Genomic DNA, 21944 nt, shown 5'->3' with positions numbered 1-21944 from the left:
TGTGAATGGACAGATGTACAACAAAAAATTATTTTAAGATCCTCATCTACTAAATATCTGATCAGTCTAAAACATTGTTGCCAAGTTCACCAATTTAAATACAAATGGAAATTGCTGTTGGCATATCTCCTCACCGGAAACTCTGCAAGAATGTTAATGGTAAATGGCATGAAAGAATTGGTACTCACCTAATGCTGGCACGAGGAACCAATGCCACAGCAGCGCTAACTCAGTGTAAGAACTCCTCATGGTTTAAACAGATGCTGACACCTTCCTTCCCACTTCACATCTCTGTGCAATTGACACCAATAACATCCACGTACTGTGATTCAACCTGACTTGTAAACCTAGAATATAATGAAACAGACATTAGTCAATTTCAATAAGACAACATAATGATATGTTATCACTGAGGTTTTGATAAAGGGTTACATGGTATTTGAATGGGGATTTGACATTGTTGGTAAAGGTATTATTAAAGTGGTTTAGTCCAGTAAAGCCGGTGATAAATAAATGTAAAGTCTAGAGGTTTTATGTTTGAATTGTCTTCAGGTAAATGTACCTTATAATTAAGGGAAAAAAAGAAAATTAATATTGGAAAAAAGTATCATCAGCAATTTATTTTAAAACTGTGTCAGAGTTGAGCTGCACAAACACATACATGTAATTAAATCATCATCTTAAATGTCAATGCTTAACAGCAACACCTTCCCAAGAACAAATCATCAAATATGAAGATACATTTCAAATTAATCAATACAATTCCACTTGATATTAAAATCACTTCTCTGAAAGGTCAAACACATTAACATAGTGAGTACAAAGGAAATTGTACAACTGTGCCCTAAAGCTGAAATCTACATGTCCATTCATACCATAATGAAATAAGTGACAGAAATTGATGCATGACAAACTGCCGTGATCACTTTCATCACCTCACATAAAACAAAATTACCCCTGAAATGTGACATCAGGGGATCATTTCCTGCTTTCTCAAATTAAACAAATATTAAAGACCAAAACTGACCTATTTAGAATCAGTTTCCTGTAATACAAGCTCAAAACAGAAATGGATTCATGAAATAAACCAACAGGTCAGAAAGTTTCTGTGAAGTCAACAGTTATATATACAAGCAATCAACGGATGTCTTGCAGAAACAAATTACGCTTTCCTACCAAGTGTAGTTCTTTTCAACAGGTCTCCCTGTGAGTCCAAAGCGATCCTGTGGCCAACAGTGACTAAAGCATCTTTCTACAACACCTCCCTTACAATTGTTCCCACCATATGACACACACTGCCTGTAAACATTTCATAAATACAAGCCTGGCTCACACACTCGAGAACTCTTAAAGCAGAAGGAGTGTTTTACATCCTTCTTTGAATTTCACGTCATGGGGAAAACAGTATCACTTTCCTGCTTGTCATTTTTTAACCGTGATGAAAGAAGGAAAGCAAAATGAGCTCAACTATCAACTTTCCATATGGTTCTTAGGAAAAATATATGAAATTGTCATAAATTTCAATTATTTGTTATCATTAACCACAGGAAGTTCATCTTTTTATTAAAAATAAATGACAAGGATTTATTTTGTTAAAAATATTTTCTAAGTGTTTAACCTTTGAAATAATTTTTATCTAAAAACACATGGAATATGGATACAGACATTTATTTTCTTACACTATTTATATTTAATTATGTTTCCTGAAACACAATTTTTGTTTACTGTCTGAGTGTAAAAAGCAACCACTAACATTTCAGCTAGACAAAACTTTTTTTAATAAAATATATGATACATTTCATATTGAAAACTAAATATCCGTTAAATCACATAACTTAAACAAACTAATAGAATGGAAGAGTTTTGTCTACCGAAAATAAAAGTAGATCGAAATCATCAATCCTTTGAAAACACTACAATAGTAATAACATAGCTAGACTCTCGACACCTGGGTTCAAACACGAAACATCCATAAAACATATCATCTCCCATCCTCACATCAATGATTCATCATCACTACACCCAAGTGTGCAATAAACAGCAATGAAAGTTCAGAATGTATCTGATAAAACAGAATAATTTCTACAACTCCAACTGCGAAAGTAAGCTTTAGTAGTTGTAGATGGTGGTAGATGGCGGTAGGTGATGATAGGTGGTTGATGGTGGTCGATGGTAGGTGGTAGATGGTAAAATCTTTATAAGCAACTCTAACATGTGGCTCATGTTGCTGTAGATAATCGTTTCTCTGCATTTTTTTATATCTATTTAAACACATAAATTCTCTGCTTGTATGCCTGATGGTCAGACCCTGCAATATACTTCCTTCGGAATAAATATCACTTGCTTGATAAAGGTACTACAGCTGTATTGAAGTGTTACATTGAAAGAGTGAGTGAGTGGTTATTGTTTAACATTGCATCAGCAATCTTGCAGCTATTTTCAGAGAGCACTGACCGAAAAGAAGACGGCCTTGATAATACAGCTCCTACAGAGTGATACTACAGCTTCACCTACAGCTTCATACGACAGATTCTGTTACAGCTTGCTACAGGTTCTTAATGTAACTTAAAGATAGTATATCTCAAACAACAACATAACACATCACTTACTGTTTAGCCCAGGCAAGTTATACAACTTCGGGGTAATAAAATGTTTTTCCATTATTAAACAATTAAACACATGTTTCTAAAAAATGTAAAGCTTATGTTTAGGTTAAACCGTAATGGATGACCTATTGCTGAGATCAGCATAAAATCTCACATCTGATATTCCAGTATTCACGGCACCTTAGACTTCATAAAAATGATTTTCCATTGTTAACATTTTTTCCAATATATATTTTTCAGAATAAATAATCAGCCTACCCTTTCACAGCAAGAAAATGAAAATTGACCAACTGTTCGACATAAAAGACACACGTCAGTCTGTGGGCTGATCAGTAACTTGACACATTGTGTCAGTAATCACCAGGCAGATGAATACATACATGGTAATTATTGATGACGTTGATAAATAATTCATCATGATAGCTACTTAACTATAAAGGATGAAGTTGATTACTTTGCTCTAAATAACCTTAATACCTGCAATCCAAACCTGTTTCAGTAGTAACACACACACACTGCAACTGTACGAATGATACCGACTCATATATCAATTCCAGGTCAACTACTTGCTGAAATGACTCCTAAAAGAAATACACTTTTTCTCCAAATGACACTAAAGCTTGGCTATATATACAGCTTTTTAGAAAAGGGGGTTGCCTTTTAAACACAAGTCACACACAAGTGCGACATGAATGCAAATAATTTGTTTTGGGCTGTTATTTTTTTTTAAATAAACATCTCAAAGTGATTTAGTTTTATCAGTGTTTTATTACATTTGTCTACACTATTGAAATGTGAAAATATCTGTAATGTTGAATATTTGCTTACATCAATTCTCTACTTGGTATAGTTCTATATTCATTTTATTTTGAAACTTTTCAAAACAAGTTTCCTCATGATCAACTGACATTTCAAAATAGTATCTTGCGTTCCTTTGTTATAAATTGTTATTAAACTGATTTTCTATGAAACTGATCCTCATTCAATCCAATCCACGTTTAATCTGTTGTATCGCGGCACTTTAGTCTAAACAGGGATATGATTGGTCTGGAGGTTTATATGCCATGTTTCTTCTTGCAATAAACAAGTAAATTAAATTGTATGAAATATCTGCAGCAATTACCCTAATTAAAATAAACATCAATGTCTTCTACATGGTTTCCATTTAGTTTCAAAGTGTCTTTTCTGAATTATAGTTTAGTGAGTGAGTGAGTTGGGTTTAACGCTGCTTTTAACAGTATTCCAGTTATATCGTGGCGTGTCAGCTTAATGTGGGAGGAAAGCACGAAGTGATGCAGGTCTCAGACGTTTACCACTTCGGTGAAACCCACGAGCACGGGTATGGTGCTGACAAACCTAGAAACATAATCGGGGCGAACCGGGATTTGAACCCACATTCATAGGTTTCTAGCATGCCCAAGGGACACAACTCTGCATAAGGAATCGTGGCGCCTAAGACGACTGGGCCACCCGTGCCCCTGAATAATATTTTAAAATTTACACAATTTTCTGAAAGTAAATTGAGAACAATTAGCAATCAGTCCAAATGAAATGATTTGAGCATCGGCTTTGGGAGTCAACTTTGGGAAAAATACCAGAAAATGTTTTGAAAAAGTCACTCATCTCTAAAGGTCCTTTTCACAATAAAACTAAAGAACCATACTCAAGTGTGTGATGTTCACTGCATAGCTTTCTTGTTGTCACATTTTGTTTTCCAAACATATTTTCCCTAAAAACTAGTAAACAATGTGATGACAGCTGAAGCACTGTAGCCTGAGACAAGTGCAATATAGAGAGGTATAATCATATACTATAAATACATACCTTCTACACTTCAACAGTATTTCAACTCAATGTAGGAGAAAAGACTAACTGTCTAGGCAGTACACATTAACCACATCAGTTTAAGCCAAGAGTACAGGTACAGATCCGATATTTGAACCCATGATCATTTGGTCCTGGCTAGACTTGTCCAAGGCTGTACTGAATGATAAGTCCAATAATAATATATAATAATTCTAGCCTCATAATAGGCAAGTCTAGATAAGTGGACAACAGTACAAGGATGCCAGTCTCTTATAAGGACATCATGTTTTTATATAATCATGTAAACTAATAATCTTTGCCCTAAAGACTTATGCAAGTCTAGGTCCTGTCTTGGCAGAGGGATGAACCCTACAAAGTAAATTTCCCTACAAAAAGTATGACGCTGCTTGTTTGATTTCAACTTGTTTCGTAGACATATATTATAGCACAGAATTTTAGATTAATGTGAATAAGCGTCAAATATATTCATCTGAACTCTTAAAATATAGTCAAACAACAAATTACCTGACAAATCCTAACTATGTATGTCGAATGTCAGCCCTGTTCATGCAATGGCAAGTATTTAATATTACTTGGCACTTTGAACATGGTACTCAACAAACACCATGAGACATATCCTTTACCTGCTATTGACATCATTATTGAACTGAAATACATATCACCACAGACACTTAGTCTGGCTTAGCTTGATTCTAATTAGAAGAGTTTTTCTGTAAATCTAAGCCCTAAAATCAAATGAACAACGTATCCCAGAAAAACTACATCAAATAGATCCTTTGAATCAACGACATGTTACTGCAACTCCTGAAAACATTTGAAACGGACATCCTAACAATGAATTGTGGTTCAATTCAGAGTAGATAGATCAATACATGCTTCACAGCAAATTACATACAATATGATAGCTACTTTAAAGACCATGACAAGTACAACTCACATAATTGCCGTCTTTACACCAGCCATTGAAATTGACACGCTATCAACAACCTTCTGTCTCAATATCCAAAGCCCAATGATCCTGTTACTGCCACTCCATATATCCAGCATTCTCACCGAAAGCAGGGGACATGCCCGACCTGACAGGTCGACCTCGCTAGGTCAATGCTGCATGCGCCATACCACTCACTGGTGTTTTCATCTGGGCTGAAGTTCCACAGTGCATGGAATCTAATTTCAAAACTCACCGACAGCTGATGGATTCTTGATGGCGACAACAGCTGTATGAAATGTACGAGCAATCAACATGGTTGCACCGAGCACAGGTATATTATAAACACCAACCAGTCTCCAGCAATCTGGTTTACTCCTTTGATGGCGAGGAGAGGTGTTTTTATGAAATAAAAGTATCCCAAGTTATTAAAAGCGATTTTTTTTCAGACAGTAACCAGATTATTTCCATATGAAAAGCTGCTTAGTTCCCAATCCATAGTCATCGTGGTTGCCGGGAAGATCAAAGGCTCAAAAAGCACTTACTGTTGCTGAAACAACTGGACAAGGATTTTGAAATTCAATTAAGTCTTGATTTATCTGTTCAAGCATGTAAATTGAAACTTTAGAATCAGTTTTCTTTCGTGATTGAAATCCAAAAGATTTTAAAGAACAGACATATATATTCTATCATACCTTTTATTTTTTCACACACAAGAAAAATATGCTCTTTGGTAGAAATAGATTTGTGAATAGGTTTGTTTCCAAGAACTTTGATAAAAAGTATATAACACGTCTTTCTTTCTTTAACGTGTTTATATAATTCTTTAAAAGGTTTGGTAATTTATTCTTATGTTAATGAGAATACAATGTAATCTGTATTTCCAGTCTTGAAAAGAACAGTCACCCATTTGTTGCCCTCAAATGTAACTTTATCATGTGCAGTGGATGATGGACATGTTGCTATATGACCCTTCATACAGTCAGGGACTACAATTGTTTGTTTGTTTGTTGTTTAACACGGCACTCAGCAATATTCCAGCTATATGACGGCAGTCTGTAAATAATCGAGTCTGGACCAGACAATCCAGTGATTGATGTCATGAGCATCGATCCACGCAATTGGGATACGAGGATATGCATCGATCAAGCAGCAAACCTGACCACCCGATCCCATTAGTCGCCTCTTACAATAAGCATTGTCGTCTATCAAGGCAAGCATGGGTTCTTTGCCTTACTAAGTGAAATAGTGAGTGAGTGAGTGAGTGAGTTGGGTTTAACGCCGCTTTTAACAATATTCCAGTCATATCACGGCGTGTCAGCTTAATGTGGGAGGAAAGCCCGAAGTGATGCAGGTCTCAGACGTTTACCACTTCGGTGAAACCCACGAGCACGGGTATGGTGCTGACAAACCTAGAAACATAATCGGGGCGAACCGGGATTCGAACCAACAATCATAGGTTTCTGGCGTGCCCAAGGGACGCAACTCTGCACAGCGAATCGCGGCGCCTTAGACGACTGGGCCACCCGTGCCCCCCTAAGTGAAATAGACGGTGTGCCATACATGCCCCTGACTGTCATGGGTACCCACACTTTGCCAGTGACATTTCCAACTTTGGCACTGCTTTCATGACAAAGACCTAAGGACAAAGGTAAAACAAATTTAGCTTTGAGTCTTATGGCATCTACAAATTTCCTCAGAAGAGCTATTCTTGATCTTTAATAGTCAACTGAGAACTGACATAGATCTTCACACAGCATCTTGATCACTTTCAGCAACACCTGGTGTCATGACTTCACTTACAGATGCAGATGATACACTTAGGAACACACATGCTCATCATTTTCTTGAACAGTATCACTTTATTACAATGATTTTCCAAATTTGTTGCCTCCATTGTGTCTAGACTGCTATGACACAGACGCCATTATGAATACCCAAAAGGTTCTATTTGATGTCAGAATAGGTCCCGAGTACCTCCATGTTTGACCAAACAGCTGACTAATGAAGATCAGATGGTTGCTATGGGTGGTCTGGACAATCACTTGTCTCCATGGATTGTCAACATCTGGTCAGCTTTGCCCACAATGAATATTTTTCTGTGTCAAATAGCTGTGATATTGATGACTGTGGTGTAAGACAAAATCACTGATTTCCCTCACACACTCAGACAGCTCACTTGTTGTGGATTAACTATAGCCAGTCACTCACGTTCTCTGTAACAGCCACTGCATGCTGATAGACACAGTACTGTAGATTACAGATTGAATGACACAGTTAAGAACCTGCATGGATTCAATCTAAGTGAGTGAGTGAGTGAGTATGGTTTTACGCCGCTTTTAGCAATATTCCAGCAATATCAGGGCGGGGGACACCAGAAATGGGCTTCACACATTTTAACCATGGCGGGAATCGAACCCGGGTCTTCGGCGTGACGAGCGAACGCTTTAACCACAAGGATACCCGACCGCCCCTGGATTCAATCTAAAGTAGTTTTAGATTTTTTTATAATAATGTGCATATCAATACTGTGCCAAATCCTACATTTGTACTCCAGTCAATGGATCAGTGAGCATTCAAGCTGAACTCCCTGGGCAGTATACAACTCAAGCTGTTACATGAAAGTTAACAGTCGTGATAAAATCTCATCCTACTGGGTACCCATTCACTGCTGGGTGAACAGACGCAAGTTTTAAACAAAGTCTCCTGCATAAGGAGATATCACATGTGCTGCATGTTCTTCGGTGTGAAGCAGAACCAAAGCCAAGAAACCCAACTCCCAACTTCATGTAACCTCACCTGATTTGTAACATGTGCTCAGTGCACAGGACCCCATGCCACCATGTCTTCCTGACATCTACTTAAGAATGTCTGTATGCTATTTTCCTGACTACCAATGATAAGTATGACAAAACATTAGAGATAACAACTTCTTTATTCTACATACACAACGTCTCACATCAACTTCTTTCCCCTTCATCATCTGGTGATAAGTTATAGTCTTAGCTGACATAAAATATCCTCAATATATTGCCTACTGACATTACCAGGGCTTTTTTCACTCAGGACCAAATGTTTCAGAACACTAAATACTGATTACAAGGAACACTAATTGGGATAAAGAGATCGTCCATTGAGAATAAATCCTGTAAATGGCTCATTATTCAATTCATGACTTTGGTATCCTGAAATGGCAGAAGGGTCATGGGGATAGATAAATTGTGTTTGATACCTCAAATCCTGAAGATAAACAAGCTAGATTTGTTCTTTAGCTATTTTATTTTATGCAATATCAGAGATGGAGGAAGCTCATTCTTGAGAATATTTCCTCTTTGTAGATTCTCTTCATATTTAAGACTTTTTCCTTCTTACGAGTCAGTGAGTGAGTATGGTTCTAGCTGGTTTTAGCAATTTTGCAGCAATGAGGGCGGGGGACACCAGAAATGGACGTCGTACATTGTACCCATGTCTGGAATCAAACCCCGATTCTTCGGCATGACGAACGCTTTAACCTTTGGGCTACGAACCATCCCTTTATTTTTCTTATGAGATACATAACATGGAAGGGAGCATTCCTCTTGATCTTCACAGTTTTCACAAGGTTGGTAACACAGGGTTTGTTATCACAACCTTATGACATAATTCTTTTTCTAGCCCAAATATGTGAGGATATTCTGAACTTGCAAGTCTCATAGTCACTCTATCATGCTACCCGTGAAGATCCAGGGTAGAATAGGTCTTCAGCAACCCATGCTTGCCGTAAAAGGCGACTATGCTAGTCGTAAGAGGCGACTTACGGGATCGGTTGGTCAGGCTCGCTGACCTGGTTGATGCATGTCATTGTATCCCAAGTGCATGACTTGAGGCTCATGATGTCAATCACTGGATTGTCTGGTCCAGACTCGATTATTTACAGACCACTGTCATGTAGCTGTAATATTGGTGAGTGCGGCGTTAAACAATAAACAATCAAACAAACACTCCATCATGCTGCAGCCAACACAGCAAAAGATGGACAAAAGGTTTAAGGGTATTCAAAACAAAAGCATGAGAATAGGAACCAGAGATGAAGGGCAAGAAGAAAATGTATACTTGAGTAACTGATGAAGTAGATGGTTGATGACCGACACTGAATGTTGTATCAGCTACTTGTAAGTCATTATCAGTAAAAGGTTCTGTTTGTTTTGTTTTTGTTTAGTGCTGCACTATGCAATATTTCAGCTAGATGATGGCAATCCGTAAATAATCGAGTCTGGCAGTGAATGACATCATGAGCATCGATCGGGATGTACAATGTAGGAAAGGGGACTAGGTAATGATATAGGCAAGAAAGGAAAAAGTCAATGAAGTACTTGTAAAAATCAATGATATGCCTTAGGAACAAAAACAAACCAGACATGCATTTATGTTGTAAATAAAATTGTAATTTCAATTAGTTTACGTCCTAATAGTATGTCTATTGAGCTTTTCATTTCACCCAATTTTCTTTTCCAGACCTACACACTAGACATCCTCCACTCCCTTGACTCTGAATCAATACAGCTACATCACCCATCCCCATAAAACTGGTCAGTGTAAATATTTTAAGTCCTAGTTAATGAAAAACTTGGCTTTAGTCAACAAAAATATCTCCGTCGATGCCTTACCAATCCCACCAAACTGGTGTTTGTGTACAAAAAGCCAGGCATCCCAACTATCTGTGTAAATGAATTCTGGCTATATTGTAATTGCCTACTAACTATCCCTAACACTTCTCTGACACAGGTTTGGATACTTGTAATGATCAATTCAAGCAAAAAAATCCTCTTAAATCGTGGCTGGCAAATGATTATTTGGGGATAATTATCTCGGAAAGTCCAAAGCAGCAGTTGAAGGAAATACAGACAGATACAACTCGATTATTAAATTTACACTATTGATTGCTGGGAGTAAAAATAACACATACCTAGCCGAGCCAATCGTTGACAATTTAGTTAATCTTAGTCTGAAATTGATTATTTTCCTTTGATGAAATGGGATATATGTACAATGTAAATTCGCCATCGACGACCTGGCTGTGTACAAGAGTGTTATAAAATGAGCAGAATGATTGATGGTCCGAATTGACATAAGGCATCTCATACTGATTGGATGTGTCTGATCAATAAAGGTATTAAATTCATTAGTCCGCACTGTTCATCAGAAAGATACCAGAATCTTATTATCAGTGGTGTGGAAATAAAGACGATGCTTGGTATTTTTCCATCTAGTGCATGTCATGGAATATCAATAATCACTATATATCAGTAATTAAATTGCCATATTTCTGACTGTCATATGTCATTACGACTTCACAAACCTTCTACTTACGTTCTGTCATGCATGATAATTTTCACCGTCTGCAACCAGTAGATCAATTAATCTACATGACCTACGGTTTGGAAAAATGTGAGAACATGTGTTAATGTCTATTGATAAAACATATATCGTCATTATGATATGACTTTACCATGGATAAACTGATAATGATGTTGTTTATTTGACAGTGTAACTGCGTGACACAAACCTTCACTTACAGATCCAGAGGGGAACGATCACTCTGTCAGTGTTTTGTTCAATGCCCCCACAAACCCCAAACCTCAAACCAATCCAAAACCCCACCAACCTCCAAATCGAGCCTGCCTGCTTTTTCAAAATCTGGGCTCCACCTCTGAAATGATTAGTTTTTGAAGTCACATGACCCAGAAGAAATTTTGTCTACACAATTGTTTGGCACAGATGCAGGTAGATGTAAATATAAATTGTCAATGCACGAGAGTAACCAGCCTAGATTTTCTGCCGAAACAGATTCCACTTGGTGGTAAGTTCAAAATGGGTGTGGAAATTTTTTTGAACGGACCACTGAGAATCAGTGATGACACCAGGTATTCACAAAAAGGATAAACATGTCCTGCTCTACTGGTAGCACCCTGCATAAAAAAGTACTTTATATGCATAGTATTGGGTATATGTGTATCACATTCTAAAAGAATGTTTTAAGAACTAAGACGTGTTTTCCTCGTGTAACGAATAACAAATTTATCCCTAAAAATATTTCTGATAATGTGGAGGATATATTTGTCGCTACTAACAGCACAATCACATCTTGTCAGGAACATGATATATATCCCCTCCAGGGCAATGCACGGTCACAGATGGCCAAACAAATTTGATGATAGACACAGATCCAATTCAATGTTTTGACATTAGCATTGTCAAAACTGACAACCCAAATAATGTGAACAATTTCAGGTATTTGTGATGTGTGACAGGAATGACATAATAATGTACCACTTAGTTCAGTTACTCATTATTACATACATTACCATACCGTCTTTAAAATGCAACCCATTTTACACCCATTTCGTTTCTGGTACAAACTGATAAAGAGGACATTGGTAAAAAATACTTGGACAAATGGTTTATGTACTGCTTGCTAATTTATTGAAGAAATCAACTACCAAGTAAAATCATAAAGCCCTTTGAGCAGTTTTTTTTTTTGATGAATGCCTAAATGGGAACAGAAATAGAAAACCTCACTTTTGACTAATTGATATATTATTATATTTAGTGGTGGTCTATATAAAAAATATAACAAGACAAAATCGGATCCTATACATATACATATATGCATGTGTGTGTGGTTTAATTTTCAGTCACGAGAATCCTAATTTCCAATCCTGTGTTAAATGATCCTTTATTATTCATGCTAATGTCCTGTCTGCAACTTCCCACAAGATTCCCACTTCATAAATATTTGACCTGTCTGTGATAACCCAGAGACAGACATGCAATGATAGGACGAACTCCTCCCTCCCCCATCCCCCCCCCCCCCCCCCCCGAAACTCCCCAGACTTAACACAGACCAATACATGAATAATACCGCACCTACTTACCTACTACCCTATGTAGTCCAAAACTCCAAGCAGCTCATGTGTCGCTTATCCACAAATGTCCCAACACTGAACACTCAGACATAGTGTTTACTAGCCTGAGGTGTCATTATGAATTAATGACCATTGTGCTTGTCATTTGTCTATAGGCCATGGCCTAGTGAGCTCAGAACGTTGTATCTCAATTATAGATCAAGAGACCTGCGTCCATCCGGCATTGTGACGACAGGTGGTGAGTATTGACGTCTGGCACTGAGACACTGCATGGAGTTCATTGTTCTCAGGATCAACATAGAAGGGGATGGTGTGGTCAATTTAAGGAAATTATATCAGAAATTCTGTGGCTTATCATATTTGAATGCTATACCATGGAGTCTGATGAGCATGTTTTCTATCGACAAACTGAATAAAACTAGGGACAGATATGATTTGTGTTTTTCTGCCTTTGTTATAACTGATGATAACTGACTTTATGTTACAGAGCCACTAATATGAATAAAGTGAAGTCTGGTTATACAGGCCGTAAGTGTTATATTGAGGTTGGCATTATAGAAGGGCTAGTAATATAATTAACCTTCGATTTGGGTGCATGGAAACAATTAAGGCTGAGAGTAGAAGTGAGAACTCCCACAACTGATCCAGATAGGACTTAATCCAATTTAGAAGGTAACTGAGGTAACAAATTATGAGGTTGTTGCATCAAATAATATTCCAAAATCACTCCCACGCTTCTCACTCAATCCATTCACACTGAGGCTACCTCACAAACTCGGAACACTCATGGATCTGAAGAGCATTGTCATTCCGCGAAGAGCATTGTCATTCCGCGAAGAGCATTGTTATTCTGCTAGTTATTGTGTGGGGATTAAGGCCTACCTGACCTAGATCTTGGTTGGGAAACAATTAGGAATCCTGAATAGGGTAATAGGAATTAGGAATTATGTCACGGAACAATTGCAGCTTTTTCATAAAAGTCAGAAACGCGAAAACGAGACTTCTGCAAAAAATATGACAGAAATGGAAAAATAACCTCACAAGATGGAATCACGAATACAAAGCTGACATGTATTTCAAATGCTTGCTTGATAAATGTACTAGCATCTATACCGAAAAATCGTACTGAAAGAATAAATAAAGTTGAAATCCACAAGTCACCTGTCTTCATTGTTAGTTATCCAACCCACTGAAACTTTTAACAAAGAAACATGACAGACAAAATCACCTAATCTATAAATGAATTCAAATTCTAGACACAATGTTCCTGTTGTAAAAAATATGTCATTGAAGTAAAAACGATTACAGTTAATGCTGCAGTTTTCTTTATTCCAAAGTCTCATGTGTGCGCCATTCTAGCCATGGGAGCAGGAACCGCTGCACGCTGTAATTCCCATTAAAACACTCACCCAATCAGCCTGCTTCCTGTATTGAACATTAGGAAAGAAGGCAGAGGTATTTTGTGGCAGATACTCTGGCTTCGATAAGCAATACGATATTCACAGGGGGTTAGCAAACACTTAGAAATATTAAACAGTAATAAAACCCCACATAGTGCATTAAAACTGACAATTTTCTGAGATTGCGAAAGGTTTATGACCACTGACACAATACTTCCATTAAGACAACATCGATAAAACCTTTATCAATATCCTCATGGCACATCAAAATAAAAACAATATATTGCACAACATAAGTGAAAACTGATATTTCCAAAAGAACAAGTAAATTTGATATATGTGGAAAAATTGATTATTAAAATGTCTATTGTCCATTACCATGGGTTATTCCCCATTCCTATGAGATGTGTATGTACAAGAAAAAACCAACCTCTGATGCTCGTATTCTCACACTGGAGACTTGAATGAAGGTTGTTAAACCATTTTTTGACCACATTAAACCCAGTTGAGTTGTTATTATCTGCTGTGCTTCCTGTAGAGGATCATGTTCAGACAACCTTATGACATCTCATAATTCAGGTGATCCTCATGGCAAGTTTTTCTCATGGCTGCCTAGGCTGTTTAGAATAATTTGAATTTATGATCCTTGACTCAGTTATATCTGTCTGTGTAAACAGTGAGGATCATTAGAACGTATCTATGTTCCAAATCATTTTTCAGTCAACCACCATTGTCTGAACCGGTGACATGTTCATCTCGAATTACAAACACCATCGTTGATTAATTGTAAACTAGGCCAAAAATACCCCGGTAATAACAGTAGCAAGGGAAATTGGTGATTACATGAAATTTATGGGTCAGATTTCTAGGTTTCCAGGGCACAAACATTTACCAATTAGACAAAATACCTTCAAATACAACACCATAAATCAATCAAATAAGCTAGTTATTTACTTACCACTATCAATCTTTGTTATGTATACCTGTAAATTTCTCATATAACAATACCTAGTTTACCCATTTGTCTATTGCTTTTCGAACAAGTGACCGGTTGAGCTATACAGTGAAATTTTGTTCATTTGGAAAATGCCATTTCCAGACATGGGTCACTAATAATGTTCTTTTAATGAAAACCTTGCAGAGTCCTATTTATGGACTATTTGGCAAATGCACATACCGTATACGACGTAATAAGCACCCCGCTCTAATAAGCGCCCACGGCAACATTTGCTAAGATATTGGCAGGTGAAAAATTCCAATTAGCACCCATTCCAATTGATCAATGTACACACGATTTATTTATTCCCGTATAATACGCACTCGTGTGTTAACGTTATATGCACCCTTGATTATGGGCAATTAAATTCAGGAAAAATATATGTCGTACATAAACATTTCAGGCTGTCAGCATAAACCACGAAATTTATCTTTCAACTCTTTTTTTTCCACCAAAACAATATTCTAATAAGGGCCCCCTATTTCTAATTTTGAGAGCGCCCTGGGCGCTTATTACGTCGAATACGGTACTTTAAAACTGACTTTTATCCCAATGTTGAATTGTACACTTGCTCTTCCAGAAATCAACATGAGTAGAGCCCCTTGCTAATTGCATCTAAGTGTTCCTAAAGTCATAAGCCTTAAACCTTGAAAAAATGGGGGAAACATGACTTTGCAATTAGCAGCAAGAGTATCCCCTAATTGTCTGGGAAGGAATTACAGACCGACAGGTGTAGAGGAAAGCTCTCATGATGAAAATTACACTCGGAAATGAAGCCAGCATTGGGATGTTGGCTGAGATTGAGAAAACAGAAACAGATGCTGGCTGTTAAATGAGGTGGAACTGACTCGGATATTCAACAAAAGATATGAACAAGTGTATTAAAAAAATTGTTTGCTTAAAACATAGGGAAGTTTGCCTCCTTTGAACTAAAATGCAATTTTAATGAACATTTAGGTTAGCGACAGTGCTGGGTTATAGGTCGAATGTTTAATATTTCATTCTGAGGTAACATGTTGCAGAAGTCCCATTGTCCCGGGGATGTCACGGTTGAAAACCTACGTGTTAATGTTGTGTTAATGTTGTCGTGTCTTATTCATCCATGATGAGAATGTGACAGGTGACGTGTGATTTTGACGACCCTTTGTTACAGGAGAATTCTGTACATGTGTTGTACATTACAGTCATGAAAAACCCACAGAAATACACCCTCACAAAAGAAACTTGTCATAAGATTAATGATAAACATGCACTCAATGACACAAAAATTCAGATGAATTTGATTTCAATAAAAGCTATTAACAACTATACAAATACTCAAATTTAAACAATGACAAAACTTAAATTATATTTCAATATCATATTTCAGGTTACCGGTAAATGAAGTGTGTTACCTCTTCCTAGGACTGTTTGAACTAAGGTTAACATAAATATACATATACATACTTGGAAGGTATATGAACTAAATAAATATTATTAAATTAAATCTAAGACATACTTGCCACAAAATTTGCCTGTCTGTAAACCTCAGACAATAAATCGGTTTACCGATACCACATACTATTTATAACAGTACAGAAAGTAGTTTCAAGATTTAATCCTTGTCACCTTAAATTGCATCTTTGATGAAAGTTTAAAACAACCTAATCCTTTGCACACCTGGATGCTGAGTGTTTACCTTGATTTATATACCAATATACTTACACCACATCAACAACAATATTAAATCAACTCAACAAGTAACACCTTTCAACTTCTGTTATTAATGTTGGTCAGACTTTCTTCTCAGTCTTATTCAACAGACTATTAAATCAAGATATAAGCATCTGTACTTAACCATCTCGACAACGACCCATAAACAGGTCGTAATTCGCATAGGATTAATCTCTACAATGTTTCATCCCCTGAGACAGATTTGAAATTGAAAAACCTACTTACATTTATTTGTTGTAGTTTTTTTTATAAATCCGATCCATTTTACGTCTGGACTGTAGCTATTCCAAATTGGCATTTATATTCCATGTGTGAGAATCCAATTTAACATTAAAAGTATCCTTGGAGGACAAAGGGATATGTCTCAGCCTATGGAGAAATCAATGAGAAATAAGTGCCATAAAACCCACACTGAAATCCACAACCGACACCTGTTTCAAGGAAACCATCATGTATTGCAAATATACAAGACTCCTTACGCTGCACTCAAACATGCCTATGAGGGCAAACCACACACGTATGCTGCAAGACAGACCACTCCACCACGTAAATTGCAGGTGTCAGTAAATTGACGAGTGTCGTTAACAAGAATGTACTACAAAGGGTCTGCAGAAGCATGAAAGAGACGAGTGAGTGATGGTCGTTGTTCTCCCAGGTAGCTGGACAGGGGACCTCAGGCTATAACCCTCGTAAATCTGTAAACAAACCGCGTGGAGCATCATCACTCCTCGTAGTCACCTTGTCGGAGCGAGCAGCACGTGTGAGGTATTTCCAAACAAAGAGTGTTCCTTATCAGTACAGATAAGGCACGTGACTGCAATTTAAACACATCATACCAATCTAAAAGGGATTAGGAGATAATCCTGGGATTACTGATTGTTTAGGAGATTCCTATATGAGGCTATCAGTGAGAGGAGGGTTTGGCAAACGAATGTTTACTTTGCATTGTTGATGTATACAATATGTAAACAAGACTTTTGTCACTCTGTATACAGAGGTTGTTACAACTGTAGTATATTTTAGAGTTTTGCAAGTTTATAGTTTTCAAGTGTCTGTTTCACGGCTATAGCGTGTATAATTGTATACTCAGGAATGACCGATGTGCTAGCTGAACTAGAAACTGCACTGAAATGGCATAAAGACGAAATAATTCATTCATATGAGTCCAACTACATGAAACAGTACAATATGAGAATGCAATTAATTTTTCAAAAACATCTGTTACAAAATATTGAATGAGACTATTGAGAAAAGTGCAATTAAATCTGGTTTTCTTAAGAAAAAGAAGAAAAAAAACATCATGAAGGATATGAAAAGTCAAATTACTTCCACAAATAAAACATTACCTGATTGAGACTTGGCATCAGATTGCTCTGCACCCAAAATAATCTCAGACTTTGGATATTTGGCCATTTGAGAGAAAACTTATATAAAAGCCACAAAACCCTCTTTATGTCTTTAGAAATCTCTACTAAAAGCAGAGTTGATTGTATGATTCGGACTATATCATAAGCATGTGCATGAATCACTATCCAAAAGTGATGACACCAGGTGTTTGTGAATAGTCCATCTAAACAAATGTCCTCCAATGCTCTTTAAAACTGTTTAAACTGCAAACAAATTAAATTCAGGGCCCTGTTGTTTCAAGCCGTGATGTCAATCTCTGTGAGTAAACATAATATCTGAAACAAGAGCTTCCTCCTCCCATCAACACAGAGGATGTCAAGCCATTACTCTGGAAATGATTACCTTTGCCCAAAAAATAACTGTAAATAAGATGACATCCTTATTCATTGAGTCTGAACTGTAAACAGCACTGGTTTGTGAAGGCTTTCAAGAAGCCTTAAACTGAAGATGGAAATGGATACTGTAGAATTGGGTTCAGATCTTGAGATTTTGAAACACAGAGGAAAAGGAAGCCTAATAGGGAGATATCTGTTTATACAACCCCTGTGTTGCTGCAGGTGGACATGTTTGTGTGAGGAACTGGTTCAGGATGAAGGCGTAATCCAAAACAGCATGACAAAACACTGGTCATGGATGAACCCTAGACTAACATCTAGTCTCTGAAATGAACATATTGTACAGAAAAAAAATAGTTGTTAAATTATCTTAATAAAAATTTAATAAAAAGGAGCCCAGAGACTCTCTTCATTTTGAGACACTGCATAAATCTAGACTTGTCAAACATTATAGACTTGCATGGGCTGTACATATTTATATCAGGGTCTGTAAGACAGACCATATGAACCCTTATAAATATAATATCATCTTGAAGCAAGTTTGTTTTAATGCATTTTGAACAGAATATCAGTTTTATAATGGTGTGCCAGGTTGTTGTTGGGGGGGGGGGAACCTGAAGTCTTAGATGTTCGCCACTTCAGTGGAACCCACGAGTACAGGCATGGTATTGATAAACCAAGAAACATAACTGGGCGAACTGGGATTCAAACCCATGTTATAGGTTCCTGGCATGCCTAAGGGATGCAACTCTGCACAGCAACTTTTGCACCTTAGACATTGGCTTGAATATATGGCATTTGTGGTTTAGTCAGTATGTGAGGAGAGCTTGGTGAGACACAGGTTCCAGACATTTATCAATGTGGTGAAACCAGTGAGAATAGCTCTGGTACTACCACACCGAGGATCATTATTGGGGTGGATCTGAAATTCACTCCCATGACCACCTGTGTGTCCAGACTGCTATGATACATACACTACTCTGCATTGCTCAAGACAACTACAGTATCACCTAGGACAGTAGTGGTGATGACGATGGTGGTGGTGGTGGAGAAGATGGTGGTGATGGTTGTGGTAGTGATGATGATAGTGATGGTGGTAGTGATGATGGTGATGGTAGTGGTGGTGATGACGAGTGAGTGAGTGAGTGAGTTGGGTTTAACGCCGCTTTTAACAGTATTCCAGTTATATCGCGGCGTGTCAGCTTTATGTTGGAGGAAAGCCCGAAGTGATGCAGGTCTAAGACGTTTACCACTTCGGTGAAACCCACGAGCACGGGTATGGTGCTGACAAACTTTGAAACATAATCGGGGCGAACCGGGATTCGAACCCACAATCATAGGTTTCTGGCGTGCCCAAGGGACGCAACTCTGCACAGCGAATCGCGGCGCCTTAGACGACTGGGCCACCTGTGCCCCCGGTGATGATGAGGGTGATGGCTTTAGTGATGATGATGATGATGATGATGATGATGGTCAACATCAAAGATAAAGTACTATTCTCAAAAGCATTCAAAAGGAAAAGCGCAAGAATTAAACCCAGACTACATCGAAAATGATCAAACAAGAAATAATGCATCTCTCTACATCCCATTGTTGGTTAGCGGTCCCATTTGAGAGCTCGGCTAGACACATCGAAATGAACACCACAGACCGTGTAATACACCTGTCATTTGCCTGCCACTTGCATCCTGAAATCTACAATATTATTCACACTCACTGGATTAAAGTAATTGCGAACAGGGCACTGATCAATAAATTCATTCAGAAAACAAGAATTTACCCTGTCACGATACCTCTCAATTCTTTTTTACTTGAAAATAATTTTGGCACAGGCATGTACATAAAAACACCTCGCATCTACATAGAAGAGACCATTTCAAAGTGTCAGAGTTTCTTGAAACATCGTCTTATTTTTACGCTGACAACTGTATCTTTTGAAACCGATTACAAGGACCACATGACAAAATGATTGGTTTAATAGCTTCTATTTATGTTTGGTAAGTTGTACTAATGTTTCAAATCAATTTGTGGGGCGGTCGGTAGCCTAGTGGTTAAAGCGTTCGCTCATCACGCCGAAGACCCAGGTTGGAATCCCGACATGAGTACAATGTGTGAAGCCCTTTTCTGGTGTCCCCTGCCATGATATTGGTGGAATATTGCTAAAAGCAGCGTAAAACCATTCTCACTCACTCAAATCAGTTGTGTTTACTTTTTTTCATTTCTCTAAATGTTGTGAAATATTTTCCATACTTTACATCAGGTTTGAAATCATTTCAAGTATGTTTGACAATGTCCTCAGCTAAGTTTGTAATTCCAGACAGGTTTATTCTTGATGTTTCCATTTTCCTTTTAAGCATTCCAAATAGTTTCCATTATGAAGTAATGATTCCAAGATATTGAATTTCCTTTTTTAATGGCTGCACTGCAAAATCTGTGAACTTTATATGCTAAATTTGGTAAAAGATCACCTCAGCATCATCCTTAATTATACATCTGGAAAATATAATGAAGTGAAATCACATCTGTTAAGCCCAAATAATCCCTTTCAAATAAATCATTTCTAAGAACTCTCTCGTTTCAAAACACATCACTTTACTATGTCACTGCCAAAATGAAATAATCCCTTATTTTAAAGAAGTTTCAAATGTTGCAACAAATTGTATGATTTATAATGGAGATTATGATTCTTGGATCAGCAAAATGAGGAAATTTACCATTCTTCTTCTTAAATGGCAGCGACTTGAGATTGTAAATCCAGACAGCAACCAGACACTGTTGTCAATTTCAAGTTGTAAATGGCTACCCCATGTGGGGGTATAATCACTAGTAGAATAAACATGTTCTTCAAACAGGGGAAATTTGGTATCAGACCACATTAGCATATCTAGTAAGATGATATGTGTCTTGAAATCCTAAATACCCCTCCAGTCAAACAGCGTCTCCCATTTTCTGGTTTATCGGGGTTCTTTGTTTCCAAATTGAACAATCTTGGAATAAGAATTAATATTATACTATCTAAACAAATGTTGAAGCATTAAATTGTTGAAAAAAACCATTTGTGGTAATCTGATATAGTGATGTTTTACCTGACATCCTAGGCGGTTGTCAATTTCAAAGGTGTCAATAGCCTTGTAGATGTCAGTGCCCGGAGGTTATAGCCAAAGATGATTGTGCTTGCTACGTCAATATTTAACAATAATATTATATAGGCTGCACATTGTATGACTCAATATTTATACACACAGAAGCACAGATAGTTTAAAAGAGAGTAAAAAAATCTAAAACTGCTTCCTGTTATACCAACACAATACAGTCTACACCATGTGAGTGAGTGAGTGAGTGAGTGAGTGAGTGAGTGAGTGAGTGAGTGAGTGAGTGAGTGAGTGTTTAATACCACTTTGAACAATATTTCAGATATGGAATAGTATATCAGCTTGATGGGGCAGGAAAGTTTGAAATGAAGCAGGTCTTGAAACCGATGGCCATAGGTATGTAGTTGACAAACCTAGAAACATAATCAGGACAAATCAGGATGTGAAGCCACGGTCAGAGGTTCTTAACACAATCTCACCCATTCTGAACATCAAGCAAGGTCATATTCCTAACATAAGACACAATCTCACCCATTCTGAACATCAAGCAAGGTCATATTCCCAACATAAGACACAATCTCACCCATTCTGAACATCAAGCAACGTCATATTCCTCACATAAGACACAATCTCACCCATTCTGAACATCAAGCAAGGTCATATTCCTAACATAAGACACAATCTCACCCATTCTGAACATCAAGCAAGGTCATATTCCTCACATAAGACACAAT

At 37.4% G+C, this 21944-nt stretch overlaps 1 protein-coding gene across 7 annotated transcripts in view; it reads right to left on the bottom strand.

Moving 5' to 3' along the window:
* Positions 1-21944, bottom strand: part of LOC124116009 (neuroglian-like) — a 225160-nt gene that overhangs the window by 115187 nt on the left and 88029 nt on the right. For 5 of the 7 annotated variants that reach the window (XM_046477202.2, XM_046477200.2, XM_046477206.2 and 2 more), the window contains one exon: positions 189-347. In XM_046477202.2, the coding sequence (XP_046333158.1) occupies positions 189-249 (61 nt within the window). In that variant the 5' untranslated portion in view covers positions 250-347. Of the gene's footprint in view, positions 1-188; positions 348-1176; positions 1273-5370; positions 5541-21944 lie in introns of those variants that run through there. The other 2 variants (XM_046477203.2, XM_046477205.2) reach the window with 2 other exon arrangements.

The sequence above is a fragment of the Haliotis rufescens genome, unplaced genomic scaffold (genome assembly GCF_023055435.1).
Source record: "Haliotis rufescens isolate VD_foot unplaced genomic scaffold, xgHalRufe1.0.p SCAF_68, whole genome shotgun sequence".
NCBI classification, from domain to species: Eukaryota; Metazoa; Mollusca; class Gastropoda; order Lepetellida; family Haliotidae; genus Haliotis; species Haliotis rufescens.
The sequence above is the reverse complement of the archived record's forward strand: the minus strand, read 5'-3'. Positions and strand labels throughout refer to the sequence as shown.